Source organism: Onychostoma macrolepis, chromosome 19 (assembly GCF_012432095.1).
Source record: "Onychostoma macrolepis isolate SWU-2019 chromosome 19, ASM1243209v1, whole genome shotgun sequence".
NCBI lineage: Eukaryota > Metazoa > Chordata > Actinopteri > Cypriniformes > Cyprinidae > Onychostoma > Onychostoma macrolepis.
This window is the reverse complement of record NC_081173.1, coordinates 31,796,207-31,812,948: the sequence shown is the minus strand read 5'-3', so window position 1 is coordinate 31,812,948 and position 16,742 is coordinate 31,796,207. Positions and strand designations below refer to the sequence as shown.

Sequence of the window (16,742 nt, the reverse complement as noted above, 5' to 3'; positions counted from 1 at the left end):
GGGGCCGCACCTGCCGGCAGCGTCGTGACGTCACCGCGCGTTCGGGTGCGTTGCGCTGCGCCGCGCGCGCGGCCCGGGGTTTTTACCGCAATGCATCAGTGCGAGCGTCACCCAGAACCGCGCAGAATGGCGATAAACACCGACAGATCTCCGTTTACCGATCGCACGCGCCAGTCTGATGCCTGAGGAGTCTACCGCGGAGGCAAGTTACAGTCTGCTTGATGCGCTGCGTATGAAAATATTAATATGAATGTGAATGCGAAGCGCGCTTTGTTTAGATGTTAATTCATGTCAAAGATGCTCAGATGATCTAAACACAGCTGCTGTTGATCTCAGGTCATTGATTTGATTTTAAAGAGTCAGTAGCAGTAAGGCGGAGAGTCGGGGCCCTTGGCTGATTCAGGAGCCGCTGGCCTGGTTTAGTACACTAAACATCTTTCTGAAGCAGAACCCCTCAGATGCTGCTGGTCTAGTCGTCTGGCTCGGTCACATGACTCTTCTGAAGGTCTCCTGAGCGGGACATGAAGATCCAGCACTAGAGAAGAGACAGAGAGAGAGAGAGAGAGAGTGTGTGTGTGTGTGTGTGTGTGTTTAACTGCTGCTGCGATGATGATGAAGATGAAGATGGACCTGGATATGAGACGTCTGCTGCTCCTGTGTGTGTTCTGCGCGCTCTCCGGTGAGTCTCACCATCAGAACTTCAATCCGGGGCCCTCAGGGGCCTGCGGTGATAAACAGTCTAATAAATGTCAAAATAATTATATAATGAATACATAAGACAAAATAAATTAGATTAAAATGGAAAATCATTTAAAAAAATTGATTAAAATAAACAAAATGTATTTAAATGAACAAATAATTAAAAAAATAATTTAAAAAGAAATATATAAACAATAATGCATATAAATAAATTTGATTAAATTTATTTATCAGTTAATTGATCAAATTTAAATAAGTAAAAAATTCATACACTACTATAATTGCAATAATGTAACATAATAGAAACTAAGAAAAGAAAAACATGATTCAAATAAAATAATGTATTAAATAAGTTCATTTAAATTAATATGATTAAAATAACATTTGTTGTCAATAATGAAAAAATAAATTTATTGAAAGAAAAATAAAACATGATGCAAATAAATACATTTGTTTAAGATTTAAATTCATTGATAAAATAAACTTTGATTTACAGTGCTATAGTGAGTAAAAAAAATTATACAATGATATAACAAACGAAATTTAAACAAAACAAATGTTTTTGATTAAAATAAAATAATTTATTAAGTAATAGTCCATTTAAAAAAATTTATGTAAATTAATACATTTGATTAAAGTTGATCAAAGTAAATAAATAAAAATAAAAGCAGTTAATAAAAATAAATCATGATTTGATAAAAATGAAAAATAAATGAATAAAAAGTCACACAAGTAAACTTGCTTATAGTAAATAAATAGATTAAAATGAATAATATTTGTTGTAAATAATTAATAAATAAATAACTGAATAAACTAAGCATTTGACTGAAATGAAATTTGATTTAAATAAATCATAAATACAGTATGTAACAGTAAAGTGTATAAAAGAATGCAAGGATGTAGCGTAATAGAAACAATATACATTTTGATATTGAGTTTGATGAGTGTTTGTGGTTTTGTTGTGTGCTCTGCAGTGTCTCTGTGCAGCGGCGCCTGTGCCGAGGTGGATTCGGACACGGAGGCCGTGGCGGGAGGGCAGTTCAAGCTGGGATGCATCTCCTGTAAGATGCGAGGAGAGGTGGAGGCCACGGCCATCGTCGACTGGATGTTCAGGGCGCGAGGAGAAGCCGACTTCATGCACGTGAGTTCTGACGCAGATGCACTAAACCAGACGCTCAGCATCCTCAAGCTCCAGAAACACATGAAGAGTTCAGATGCAAAAGCCGTCAGAAATGTTCATCTAAAGTCAGGATTTTTAGCAGGCTCCTCTGTTTAGGTTCAGTTATTTTACTCTAATGGCAATGTATAGGTCATTTTCTATGCAATTAAAGAGAAGTAACTGTGCATAAACATAGGAGCCTGATTAAAAATGCTCATTTTAGAAGAAAATATTAGACTTAGCACTTAGAGGCTATTGCATCTGAGCTCTTCACATTATAACAGTAGATCATGTGACTCGTGCTCTATATTCTCAGGTCATGTGATGCTTTATGCAAGTCATTATGGCCATATTCAAATACAGAACATGAGTCGTATGGCCTGCTGATTTTATGAGACTTTGACATTAGAAATTGATTTAAATGGATGCATAGTAATTTAATAAATTTACTTAAAATAAATAAATTGATAAGAATTTTTTTTTTTTAATGATTCATTAAACAAACAAAAGCATTTGATCAAAATAAATAAAACATTGTCAAAATAAATAAATTTCTAAAAATAAAATTTGATCTGAATAAATAAAAATGACTAAATAAACAAAATAAAATTGTTCAAATAAGTAAATTTAGTTAAAATATTGATTTCAAATAAAATAGTAATAATTGTAATCCAATAAATTTGATTAAAATAAATAGATTGATGCAAATAAATTAAGTTTAATGTAAATGAATGACTAAATAAACAAAAGCATTAGATTTAAATAAATAAAAGATTAATAAAATACATTAAATTAAAATTAAATTTGATGTAAATAAAGAATATAATGCAAAAGTTTAAAATAAATAAAACATTAGTAAAATATATACATTTAATATATTAATTAAAATTAATCAAATTTGATGTAAATAATAAACAATAAATGAATGACTAAATAAACAAAAGTGTTTGATTTAAAATAAGTGAATAAAACATGACTTAAATGCATACGCTAAATCAAAATTTTGATTAAAATCATTGAAATTTGATGTTAATAAAAATGATTAAAATAAATTACGTCAATAACTAAATAAATAAACAAGCATTTGATTGAAATAAGTCAATAAATCATTAATAAAAGAAATGCATTTAATAATTAAAATAAAATATTGGGTCAAATAAATATATTGAAGATTGAACTAACTAAATAAACAAGATAGAACACGTCTTTCATGAAGCTTGATCACTAGAAAGAGTCTGCCAGGTCTGTGGCGTTTCTGCTGAGCTCTGTTGTGTCTCGTGGACAGATTTATAGCTACGACGGCGAGTCGGCTCGGATCATCGACGAGCGCTTTCAGGATCGCATGGTGTGGCACGGCAGCAAGAACACCTTTGACCTTCAGGACGCGTCTGTGGACCTCCTCAACGTCACCTTCAACGACTCCGGCACCTACCGCTGCGTCTTCAACCGCGTGCTCAGCTACGAGCACTACGAGTTCTCCACCGTCGTCGATAAATTGGTGCACCTCACCGTGGTGGCCAAAGGTACCAGAACATCTGACATCTGTGATGCATGACTTCTGGCTGATACCGTCGTTTTATAAATGAGTCGTTCTGTCTCAGCTCAACCAGTTTGATTTTGATCTTTTTTTTCTGGTGAAAGAAGTACATGAATGAATAGCCAAAATATTAAACATTCCTTGCATCGGCTGTATGCAAAGTGCATTTGCTTTTCGTCCCATGAAAATGGGTCAAATTTGTACATGGAGCCACGCTGGGATCCTCACATCTCTGGAACTGAACCACTTAGGGCCTTAACAATGGAGACAGCAAAAGAAAAGTTTATTAAGAACCATAATCTTAAAGGATATTGAGATATATGTAATACTTTATGAGTTACAGTCATGCAAACTTTGGCAAAAGAGTATTTTTGTCACTCAGATAGCTGTTTTCTATGCAGTTGTTTTGATAGAGGGAAATGAGATGCATTTCTAGTTTCAACATTATTTGTTCTTCAGATGTTCGTCTTCAATTACAGTAAATATCTGCTGAATGCAAAGTGACCCACATTTGGTTTTTGACCATTAAAATTGGGAAAAATTCATCATGTTGCAAATGCAGCCATAATGAGATGCCAGTATCTCTGGAAATGAACCATATTGGACCTTAAAAATGATTTTAGCAAAAGAAAAGTTTGTTAAGAACCATAATCTAAAATCTTATTAAGTTATCTTTAATAATTCTTGGGTTACAGGCACGCAAACTTTGGCAAAAGAGTATTTTTGGCACTCGAACAGGTGTGTTTCAAGACAAAAAGCACTTTTTCTTCATTTTTGAAGTGTCAGCGTTGGCACATAATGCAACACAGATTGCTAAAGACAACAGATTTTACTAATAGAGCTACTAATCTCTGTGTAAAAATAACAATACGATGCTGCCATCTTTCTGAACTCATTTTCATCCTCCTGTTATCTGGCTCTGAATCTCAGATGAAAAATTGTCATTTTTACCCTCCTCTACACAATAGTGCATTACTCAGTACATATTCATCCATCGCTTTTAATATTTTGGCTTTGATTAGTCTTTATGTTGGTCTTTCTTCAGAAAAAACAAACAAAATGAATGATTTTATCTGGGGAAGTGTGTGAAGTGTCTTGATTTGACACACCGGGAATCGTGTTTTCTTGCAGCCACGCGCGGCACGGCGTCCATCGTGTCGGAGGTCATGATGTACGTGTCCATCATCGGCCTGCAGCTCTGGCTCCTGGTGGAGATGATCTACTGCTACAGGAAGATCGCCGCGGCCGGAGAGGAAGCGCTCAGAGCCAGCGCGTCAGTAACACACCTCTCACTAAAACTAAACTTACTCAAATAAAATAAAATATTAGAAACCTTTCATTTCAACTAGTGGCCAAGGCAACATTGCCATTTAGTTTAACCCTAAAAGAAGCGACGTATCCTGGAGAATACAAACATTTGAGGGCTTATTCCTTGGATTGATGTTGAAAGGTGTTTGTTGTGAAGGTTTAGACATTTCAACCTAAAATCACGTCAAAATAATCGAAAAATAAAATCAGAATTATTTGTTCGATGGCAACAAAAAATCATTAAATTATTATTATTAAATACTTAAATTTGACTGAAGGTATTGTTCACTCATTATCTTGACTATATATATAATTATTAAATTCAAATGTACAGGTCTAAAAATATTGTTTACTCATTAGTTTTTATTAAAACTACAATTTTCATGACTTAAAATAAAGTCAAATAAAAAACTTTATTTCATCTAGTTGCCAATCAATATTTCTGTTTCATTTAGTTTTGTAAAATATCTAGAACTAAAATGTCTAGAAATGTTATAGACGTGTAAAATAAAATACTAAAAATGACAAAATTATTAAAACTTGAATGTAAAAATAATAACTGATTCAATTCAACTGATTTAAATTATTCAGTGGAGATGGTTTTTGACGACTTCTTTCAATATTCAGCTGTAAATATAATAGTTATTAAATTAAATTGTACAGGATCAAAAGTAATAGCTTACTAAAACTAAAATGAAGAAAAAACACATTTTTATAACTTCAAACAAAACAAAAATTTCAAGTAGTTTCTCGTTAATGCACTAAAATATCTGAAAACAAAAACTACTAAAATGACGACAAAAATTGACTAGAAAAATAAAAACGCATTCAAAATACACAATAACACTAAAATAAGTTTGAATATCTTCAGGAAATGTTTGTTTTTGTTTTGTGTGTCGCAGTGCGGAGTATCTGGCGATCGCGTCCGAGAGCAAAGACAACTGCGCCGGCGTGCAGGTAGCAGAATGAGTTAACTAGCACAGGTGAGTTAACTAGCAGCCCTAACTAGTTCCTGGTTTCTCCTGGTTTCTCTTTCCAACCGCTCTCTTCTTTCCCGTCCGCAGGTTTCTCCGGGACGCCCTTCCTTCTGAACTGCTGTCACTGTCTCTGTTTTTATAAGCGTTTCTTACCTCTTCCTCCGCATGACCTTTATATGCTATGCATGGATAAAACCCTCACAATCCACGGCAATACTCCGATAGAGACGCAATACACTGATTTTGCACTAGAGATCAGTAAAGAGCAAGCAGTCTTTGTTGATCTTGCCGCACATCGAGGCCATGTCTATGTCTATATATACATATATCTATACTACACATACTATAAGACCATCTGAGAGCCAAACGCCATGCAATGCTACGGTTGCATGAGCCGAACGTAAATGCGAACGCAGTTTCTATACATTTCTACACCGAGAGGAAACTCATCGATCGCTCGAGCTCGAGAGAGTTCCTGACTCGTAGTTGTTGTATAATCCAAGTGCAATATGAGAATCAAACTCTAGCTCTTGAATGTAGCAAGCACTCGCTGAACGTGTGAAATGCATTGTGGGTAAGCGCATTAAGACACCCGATCGCTCGTCCCGTCCCGTTGTGTGCCGTTTTAATGCATGCCCACACTGCAGACGATCAATGCCAGGATCCTACTCGCCCTCTCTGTCCGATGCGCCTGATCTAATGTGAGCATCTGTGGGAAACGCAGAAGTGAATGCTGGGAAACGCAGGGCTGGTGGGCGGGAGTGCGGAGAGAGAGAGAGAGAAATGTGCAAATTAAATGAGCTCAAATGAATTCTGTGGATTCTTTCATTTGTGAGCGGAAGCGGTGTGGATGCTGGGCTGTGTGTTAATGACCTTTATGTAGAACGCACACTTCACACACGACGGCCACTCGAGCGCTTCGCATACAATATTAAAGAATTGAGAAGAATCCTAGCATGATTCAGACATATTAACAGTATTAGAAAACAGATGATTAAGACATAAAATGAACACTATTTTAAAGGTCATAACAGATTATTAAGACTGATTTAGAAACTATAAAGTTGTATAAACTGATATGAAGTACTGCACTTTATGGATTCTTATTGTACTTTACATTGTAGGTTGCTCTAATATTATCTCCTTGTTTATGACAATAAAGTTGTAAAATTGTACATTTTACACAGTTGATGTATATTCAATTTTATATATAAAATTAAATGTCATATGAATATAATTTTACAGTTGTACATTTTTATTACACTTAAAAAATGGTGTAGAAACAATTTTAGTTGTAAGTTTTTATAAGACAAATTTAAGCGTGTAAAAATAATCATGTTTTAATTTTAATTTATAAATTTAATTAAGTCATAAATTAACATTATTTTAAAATAATTCATCAATAAATAATAGATACCAAATGAATAAATAATCATAAATGATTAAAATTAACAGCATTTAAAAATAGTCGTAAAATAACAATAATAAGAGACGTTTAATGCAAAATTAATAGTATGTAAAATAATCCTAAAATTATCGTTACAGATTATTTAAAAAAAGAATCATAACCTCATTCGGGCAAAATTAACAGCATATAAAACAATCATAACAGATGATGAAATCAAATTAACAAAAAATAAAGCTTAGTTTAAAATGTAATTAAAAGGAAGTAGATTTGAAAGCATTAATTAGTCATTTCTGTATTGGTTTAAAGACGGCATGAACTCGTGTTACTGTATTTAGCTCTTAAAGAACAACAGTTCTACATTATACTGTCAACTTTCATTCACGAACTCTTTTGTTGTTATTGTTAAATGAATGGTTGAAAGAAACATTTCTGTTTGATGCTGTAGAGTTTTTAATTCATAAATGTGCATCTCAGACAATACAGTTAATATTAAAGAAGCACGTTTCTCTCACTGGATTATAAAAAGGTTAAAACTGGGAAAGAAAAGGTTATTGGGACTTTTTATTGCAATACTTACTTGATGAAATAAAAATAAAGTTAATAAATGTTTTTACAGAGTGATTAGTGTTAATGCATAAATATACTGTTATTATAAACTTGCAATTCTGAGAAAATAGTTAGAATTATAAGACAAAAAAAATGCAATGTTTAGTTTATATCTCACAAATCAGGGGAAAAAGTGAGAATTGCAAATATAAAAAAGTCGCAATTAGCTTTTTGTAAAAATTGTAAATTTTTTAATCCTATGGTGGAAACAAGTTTCCGTACAATACTGAACATGACGGAGGATGCAAACGTGTCGACATGAAATGTGTTTAGGAGAGCTGAATAATATTTCTTAATAAACAGTATTGCTGAAGAGTTCTGTTGTTATTGCTGAGCACAGAATGCATATCTTCTGTAAGCAGGAAGCAGTCTGATGAAGTGCTGCGCTGGCAAACGTGAGTACGGTATCCCATAATGCAATGCAGTCGACCCGAGCTTGACGAATGAGAAGGTAATTAGAGCTGTGATTTGATCAGACTGTTCAGCCGTCAAAAACAAAAAGCATGGTTTGTTCATTAATAATTCATAATTGGATTCACATGCTAAATTAAACCAGCTGTTTTTGAACGGTTCATATTGTGCTCCGTTTCACTCAGAACACACTACATTCTACACACAAATACCACTTCAGTTTTCTACTTCAAAACTACTTTGTGATTCTTTGTTTATGTTTGAGTGGATGTTAATTTTTTGAATATCGAACACAAAACACAGTTTTTATTGGAAATATTACAGGTGTGTTTCTTCAGTTTTTCTCTGAAGGCTGTTTTCGTGTGAATATTGATAATCACCGGATATTATTTTCCTTTGCTCTCGATGTGACTTCGAATCAAAATGTGTCCTCTGTCCGTCGATCATGAGGACGCTGTGATGGATTCTGGGATGTTGATTGTGATCTGAGTGACTCACGAGTCTGAACTCCTCCGTCGCCAAAAACAATATTTGATGATTTCTGCTGTAATGACACGCACTTCTCACAAAGTTTTATTTATAGAAATTAGAAGTAGCGTTTGAATTCTTTATATGTGACCCTGCAGCACAGAAGCAGTCATAAGCAGCACAGCTATATTTGCAGCAATAGACAACAATACATTGTGTGGGTCACAATTATACATTTCTCTTCTATGCCAAAAATCATTAGGATATTAAGATCATGTTCCATCAAGATATTTGTACATTTCCTACCGTAAATATATCAAAACTTTTGATTAGTAATATTGGAAAAAAAAAAAAAAAAAATGACATGGTCTAGTTTTGTAAATATTTATAGTTTATATTTATTATAATAATATTTAAATAAAACAATGATAAATTAATTATAGTAATTAAATTCCATAATTCCAGTTTCAATAGCTAATATTCTTGAGGGCTTCATAATGAATTTACTTGACTTTTCTAGTCATTTATTAGAATTAAAAATAATTAGAATTAATTTCTACCTGATAAAATATTTAAATTTGGAACATTTATAATCATTGCAAAAACTTGCATGATCATTTTTAAAGAATTTAATAGGTCTATAAATAAATATATAATGTGTGTGTATATATATATATATATATATATATATATATATGAAGATATTTTGTACATTTCCTACCATAAATATATCAACTTCATTTTTGAAGTTTTATATATATATATATATATATATATATATATATATATATATATATATATATATATATATATATATATATATATATATATATATATATATACACACACCGTATATAATATGTACGTACAGTGCATGCATAATTATTATGCAAGCTGATATTCTGATCATATTTTTTTCCAAGCACATTTGACCAATTCCAAACCACATCAATCTTAATAACTATTGATTTAGTAATTAATCATTTATAAGTGATGTATAACTGTCCGTGAACACGGATATTATCCGTTAATTTTACGTACATTTCTGTTAACTCTAAAACACAGTGCAATGAAGTGTAAAATCCAAAAATACTGGTCAAACACCTGTAAAAACATCAATACTGTATTTGCAGATTTGTGTGACGTGGAGACGGACTAAAGATGAGCTCCTGAAAGTCTGGAGGATCAGTTCTTCAGTTTCAAGAGGTGCTTCAGGAGTCCATAAAGCCTATAAAACTCAGTCTTCATGTGTTCACAACACTTCAGCGTGTTCTTATGAGCAAAGCCTCTGAGAGCCTGACACCTGGTTCTTCTGGAGACTCCGGGAAGGCTGCGGTTCTGGAGAATAAACCTAATTCTTCACATTAATTCTTAATTCTTTTGCAGTTAACGTGTGTTTTTTCTGACCTCGCTGACCATGTGCCCGATGGTCATGTCTTAACTTTGCATTAGTTTGGAATATTTTATTAAGATTGATGTGGTGAGATATATTTAAAAACCATTCTTCTTTATGCAAAATGTGTGTAAAATGAGTTTTTCCATTATATACAATGTATCTATCAACTGTATCTAATTTGCATAATGATGTGTTTTTGGGGCAACATAGAATTGGAAAGATTTTCATAATAATATCTTAATATTTCATAGGAATATTGATGTATAATTTTTTTCTCTATTCATTTGTGGTGTAAAGTGATGATCTGTAGTGTACTCGCTCGTTTACTGTGGTACTGATGGTAAAACCTGCTCCAGATCGCGCGTCCCCGCCTGCCTGCGTGCGTGCGTGCGCGCGTCCGCGTCCGGTGACGGCGAGCGTTGAGCGATCGGCGCATCACTTCGATCGGCGCTCGGATCAATACAGCAGCTCGCGTTGCGTCGCGTCGCGTCGCGTGATTGTGCTCGTGTCGCGCTGGAGGAGCGGTGATGGATCACGGAGCGAGCTGATCGCGGCCAGAGCCGGAGGATCATGTCCTATGTGTCTTCACAAGGTAACGCTAACGGTTTCTCCGCGTGACTGACAGCGCGCGGTGATCGGTGACGCGTCGCGATCGATCGGTGATCCGCGGGAAGCGCTCGGTAACAGCAGATGCGCGTCGAGGGCCGCGCGTTTATTTATAGATCCGAACCGAACCGACCGCTCTCCGTTAACGGCTGTGTGTGTGTGTGTGTGTTATTGATTGGGCAGATGTTTTGAGGGTCGTGTCGTGGTTGTTTTGTCGAGAGATCTCGATAAATGTCGAGCTGTGATGCGGATCGGTTTTGTGTCCGTTAATTCTTTGATTCGGTTTCGCGGAATAAAGTTAAATCAGTACTTAATTGAATTTAGTTTACGCTTCTCTTGGTGTAGAAACAGTCTTACAATTATTGTAAGCTGATTATATATCTTACATTTGATATATGCATATATATATATATATATATATATAATTGTCATAATTTATCATACAAAATATAATTTAGATATAATTTTACAGGTGTAAATTTTTATTACACTTAAAAATGGTGTAGAATTTTTTGCAATTTTACAGTTAATAAATATAACATTTGAGATACAGAATTATATATATATATTCAATTTATATTACAGAATATAATTTAGATATAATTTGCTGTTGTACATTAATATTTCATAAATGACAGAAACAATTTTAGTTGCAAATGTATATAAATTGAGAATTTTACACAGTTAATAAATATTACATTTGAGATGTACAATTTTAATTTATATTATATATTTATATATAAATATACATACAATTTGTCACGTAAATACAATTTATATTACAAAATATAATTTAGATATAATTTGCTGTTGTGAGTTTATATAAGTTGTACATTACTATTTAATAAATGGCGTAGAAACTATTTTAGTTGTAAATTTATATACATTGTAAATTTTACACACATTTACAGTTAATGATATTTATATTACAGTTTGTTTTAAATATATCATGTATTTATTCATATTTAATATATTTTTACAAAACATGCATATAATTCAATGTATCAAATATAATTTTATTACAAAATTGAATATAATTTAGTTTTACAGTTTCTTTTACACATTCCTTTAATATAAATGTAATTTAGATATTATTTTACAGTTGTAAAATTACATAAATTGTACATTTCTTTTACAATTAATAATAGTGTAGAAACAATTTTACGGTTGTAAATTTCACAAATAACCATAAAGAAACATCAAGTCATGCATTAAATTAACTGTGAAATTGTGAAGTTGAGAGACTGTAATATATTTATTTCTAAAACATACTCCAATAATCTTTGTTTTGTTTACAACTTCAAAAAATATCTTCTTTTAGAGTGTAACATAAAGACTGAGATCTGATGAATTCTGATACTGCTGGCTTTTGTTTTGAGTGAATTCTGTGTGCATCAGTATTATATGTTCAGTCCGCTGGTTATCTGCTAGTTAATGCTGGTGTTGACGGGGTTGTGATCATGGACTAACACTAGTAGTTGTGTGCTGTTCAGCATTATACTGTGTGAATTACTCTAGACTCGTCAGTAATACAGGTTTGAGCGTCTGATGGCTGCTTTACGTTTGACTTTTGACTGGAAAACTCCTGCTGTAATAAACACGGCAGATATGTCAGAATTATTAGTTCTGAATGATTTATTGTGTGCTGTAGATAACTGCACTGATTGTGTGATTCAGTCTGAGAACCAATGAAGAGCTGATTTACTGACGTGTCAAACAGAAATAAAATCATTCAGGACCAGTTTGCTTTAGATGTTGAGCCTCAGAAGTGTTGCAATTAAAATTTTATTAATCAAAAATAATCATCAAAATTACAGCATCAAAGGAACTTGAAGCTTTTTTATTTAATTTAATTTTTTAAGATTTCAATCTACTGTAGAAATTCACATGCACATTTAGATGTTTTAAATATATATTCCTATTAAAATATTTTAATTAACTGTAATATAAGTAAATATAATATTTATCATGTATATATTTATGAATAAATATTATATATATATCATTTTAATTTTAAAATGTGTATAATTAAATGTAATAAATGTAATTTAGATATTATTTTACAGTTGTAAAATTACATAAATTGTAGATTTCTTTTACACTTAAAAATGGTGTAGAAATAATTTAAAAATAACCATAAAGAAATTATAAGTATAATTAGCTGTAATATAAATAAATATACATTTACTTTGTATATATTTATAAATAAATAAATATAATCTTACAGTTGCAAATTTATGTAAATTGTAAATTTTACATAAGTTTACAGTTGATGGTATACTGTATATTATAGTTGATATGTATGTATATATGTGTGTGTGTGTGTATATATATATATATATATCTGCAAAAACCGATAACTCCATTTAAATTTTTTCAGAAATCACGTTTTTTTTTATTTTTATTGTGCATTCCAAGTAATATCAATCAAACTGTAGTTGGATTGTTTTGATTAAGTAATAAGAAATTAAACAAATACAGGTAATTTACAATATTAAAGTTAATTGAAAGCATGTTTTTTTTTACATATTAAAAGTTTGTTTTATAGTAAAAGCAGATAACTCCACATTTCATGTTTTAGAGTATAAAAAACACTTGTTTAGTCTTAGAATCTCCTCAGATGATAATGTAGATGCCTGACAAACGTTGTTGTTGTTGTGATTATAAACTGTATGGATGTGATTATACGCAGTTTTCCCTCACCATAGTAACGTGCTGCTTTCGCAAGGTTCCTTGAAAACGTTTCAGCTTTTATTTTCCTTTTTCGCCCTGAAGAAGATATCACAGGTTCATCACGTTCATCGAAATGATCCATCCTCGATCGCTTTTAGTCAGCTTTGAAACTCCTCTCAGCTAGTCACCTGACCTGAATACAGCGCGCTGATTCGCTGAAATGGAATGTCGGCTTCTGCAGTAAAACGTGAACTCGCGATGCCTTGGAAGTACACAATACCAGCTTTTTTGACAAAACGTGTTTTGGGTTCAGATCGCGCTATACAGTGGGGAAAAAAAGTATTTAGTCAGCCACCAATTGTGCAAGTTCTCCCACTTAAAAAGATGAGAGAGGCCTGTAATTTTCATCATAGGTATACCTCAACTATGAGAGACAAAATGAGAAAAAAATATCCAGAAAATCACATTGTAGGATTTTTAAAGAATTTATTTGCAAATTATGGTGGAAAATAAGTATTTGGTCAATAACAAAATTTCATCTCAATACTTTGTTATATACCCTTTGTTGGCAATGACAGAGGTCAAACGTTTTCTGTAAGTCTTCACAAGGTTTTCACACACTGTTGCTGGTATTTTGGCCCATTCCTCCATGCAGATCTCCTCTAGAGCAGTAATGTTTTGGGTCTGTCGCTGGGCAACAGCGGGTTGAGATCTGGACACTGGCTCGGCCACTCCAGGACCTTGAAATGCTTCTTACGAAGCCACTCCTTCGTTGCCCGGGCGGTGTGTTTGGGATCATTGTCATGCTGAAAGACCCAGCCACGTTTCATCTTCAATGCCCTTGCTGATGGAAGGAGGTTTTCACTCAAAATCTCACGATACATGGCCCCATTCATTCTTTGGTTTACACGGATCAGTCGTCCTGGTCCCTTTGCAGAAAAACAGCCCCAAAGCATGATGTTTCCACCCCCATGCTTCACAGTAGGTATGGTGTTCTTTCTCCTCCAAACACGACAAGTTGAGTTTTTACCAAAATTAAAAACTCAACTTGCAATCCTCTTCTGGATCATCCAGATGCTCTCTAGCAAACTTCAGACGGGCCCGGACATGTACTGGCTTAAGCAGGGGGACACGTCTGGCACTGCAGGATTTGAGTCCCTGGCGCAGTGTGTTACTGATGGTAGGCTTTGTTACTTTGGTCCCAGCTCTCTGCAGGTCATTCACTAGGTCCCCGTGTGGTTCTGGGATTTTTGCTCACAGTTCTTGTGATCATTTTGACCCCACGGGGTGAGATCTTGCGTGGAGCCCCAGATCGAGGGAGATTATCAGTGGTCTTGTATGTCTTCCATTTTCTAATAATTGCTCCCACAGTTGATTTCTTCACACCAAGCTGCTTACCTATTGCAGATTCAGTCTTCTCAGCCTGGTGCAGGTCTACAATTGTGTTTCTGGTGTCCTTGACAGCTCTTGGTCTTGGCCATGGTGGAGTTTGGAGTTGGACTGTTTGAGGTTGTGGACAGGTGTCTTTTATACTGATAACGAGTTCAAACAGATGCCATTAATACAGGTAACGAGTGGAGGACAGAGGAGCCTCTTAAAGAAGTTGTTACAGGTCTGTGAGAGCCAGAAATCTTGCTTGTTTGTAGGTGACCAAATACTTATTTTACCGAGGAATTTACCAATTAATTCTTTAAAATCCTACAATGTGATTTTCTGGATTTTTTTCTCATTTTGTCTCTCATAGTTGAGGTATACCTATGATGAAAATTACAGGCCTCTCTCATCTTTTTAAGTGGGAGAACTTGCACAATTGGTGGCTGACTAAATACTTTTTTGCCCCACTGTATGTGGAGAATAAAGCACGGCAATCAGCTTGGTTTTTTCAAATAAACTCTTCACATATATATATATATAAATATAATTTATTATAAAATGTAATATAATTTATAAAATAAAGTGTAATGTAATTTAGATATAGATTTACAGTTTAAATTAATACACTATAATTTTACATACCTAAATAATTAAAGGGATAGTTCACCCCTAAAATGAGAATTCTGTCATTAATTACTCACCCTCGTGTCGTTCCAAACCTGTAAGACCTTCGTTCATCTTCAGAACACAAATTAAGATGTTTTTGATGAAATACAAGAGCTTTCTGACCCTCCATAGACAGCAACACAACTGAAATGTTCCCAGTCAATTTTGCGAGCTTCAATTTTGCGAAGCTACGAGAATACTTATTGTGTGCAAAGAAAACAAAAATAACAATTTATTCAACAATTCTCCTCCCCCGAGTTACGTCTTACGCCATTTTGGAGAGTATCACGACACATGTGCACACTTTCCCCTAGAGATGTAACGATGAATCGCGAGTTGAAAAACGATTCAAATATGTGACAATTAAAATCGGTTGAGATGCTAAAGAAATCGCGATTCAATTAGGGGTAGGAGTTTATATGAATGTGTCTCTGAGGGGAACTGACTGTCTTTAGAAAAGTTCAGATGGTATTTTCTCTTTTCATCTTGCCTCTGTTTAAAGCATATTAAAGTTCATAAGTGCAGCACTGCTTTGTTTACAGCGGTAACCAAGGAAACACTGTATCGTTGTTGTTCATAAGCACAGCTGTGCTTTGTTTACAGCGGTAACCAAGGAAACACTGTATCGTTGTTGTTCATAAGCGCCACCTGCTGGCAGAGAGTGAATCTGCGTCTCATTCAGCTCGTCTGCTGTTTCTGTTTCATGCAGATATTTTTTATGTATAGTTTCACAAAACTGAAGTCAGACCATTCTGTTATTGCCTCGGATTTCAAAATGATACAGTCTCTAATTTAGATTAAAAACTGCTCATGTTGCACGTACGCTGCATCTTTGTTTGGATGATGATTAAAATGCAGTGGTTGCCTCTCATTTTAAATGGAAAGAACACAGACAAAGCCTAAGTTTGTTTATATGAACAGATTTATTTTATTTGTGTAACTTATTTATTTGATTTGGGGTTTGTTTTAAAATTTCAATTTAGTTTTGTTATTTACATTTACATTAAATTTACATTTAGTCATTTAGCAGACGCTTTTATCCAAAGTGACTTATATGAGGACAATAGAAGCAATCAAAACCAACAAAAGAGCAATGATATATGAGTGCTATATTAGTATATTATTATATTTCAGTTTATATTATTATATAGAGTCGTGAAATCAAAATCGTGAATTGAATCGTGAGTTGAGTGAATCGTTACATCCCTACTTTCCCCAGAACGTTAACAAAAAACCAAAATAGAAGAAGGTAACTCGTGAAGAATTGCTGAATAAATTATCTTAATATTGTTTTCTTTGCGCACAAAATGTATTCTCGTAGCTTCGTAAAATTACAACTGAAGCACTGATGCCACATGGACTGTTTTACCGATGTTTACTACGTTTCTGGGAACATTGCAGTAGCTTTACTGTCTACAGAGGGTCCGAGAGCTCTCGGATTTCATCAAAAACAT

The 16,742-nt window shown here is 33.7% G+C and overlaps 2 protein-coding genes across 7 annotated transcripts in view; both read left to right on the top strand.

Moving 5' to 3' along the window:
* Positions 1-15: 15 nt before the first annotated feature.
* On the top strand, positions 16-9,842 carry scn1bb (sodium channel, voltage-gated, type I, beta b). Of its 3 annotated transcripts, none has more exons than XM_058753558.1 (6): positions 16-679; positions 1,674-1,840; positions 3,144-3,381; positions 4,527-4,668; positions 5,606-5,686; positions 8,057-8,078. In XM_058753558.1, exons 1-5 carry the CDS (start codon positions 607-609, stop codon positions 5,670-5,672), a joined length of 687 nt encoding a protein of 228 aa, XP_058609541.1. In that variant the 5' UTR covers positions 16-606; the 3' UTR covers positions 5,673-5,686; positions 8,057-8,078. The 3 variants fall into 3 exon arrangements, with proteins under 3 accessions (XP_058609541.1, XP_058609540.1, XP_058609539.1); XM_058753557.1 differs by lacking the exon at positions 8,057-8,078 and adding an exon at positions 9,707-9,842 and having other exon boundaries at positions 17-679; XM_058753556.1 differs by lacking the exon at positions 8,057-8,078 and adding an exon at positions 5,768-6,491 and having other exon boundaries at positions 22-679.
* A 495-nt stretch (positions 9,843-10,337) lies between these two features.
* The window catches only part of syngap1a (synaptic Ras GTPase activating protein 1a), an 86,002-nt gene continuing 79,597 nt past the window's right edge, over positions 10,338-16,742 (top strand). For all 4 annotated transcript variants that reach the window (XM_058753547.1, XM_058753546.1, XM_058753548.1 and 1 more), the window contains exon 1: positions 10,338-10,561. In XM_058753547.1, the coding sequence (XP_058609530.1) occupies positions 10,540-10,561 (22 nt within the window). In that variant the 5' untranslated portion in view covers positions 10,338-10,539. The remainder of the gene's footprint in view (positions 10,562-16,742) is intronic.

What these genes read in the sequence shown, in the direction of transcription:
- scn1bb (XM_058753557.1), top strand. Translation starts at nt 607, where the DNA reads ATGATGATGAAGATGAAGATGGACCTGGATATGAGACGTCTGCTGCTC. An exon ending in GAGAAGCCGACTTCATGCAC is followed by an intron (nt 1,841 to 3,143) that starts GTGAGTTCTGAC and finishes TCTCGTGGACAG; the next exon opens with ATTTATAGCTACGACGGCGA. An exon ending in CCTCACCGTGGTGGCCAAAG is followed by an intron (nt 3,382 to 4,526) that starts GTACCAGAACAT and finishes GTTTTCTTGCAG; the next exon opens with CCACGCGCGGCACGGCGTCC.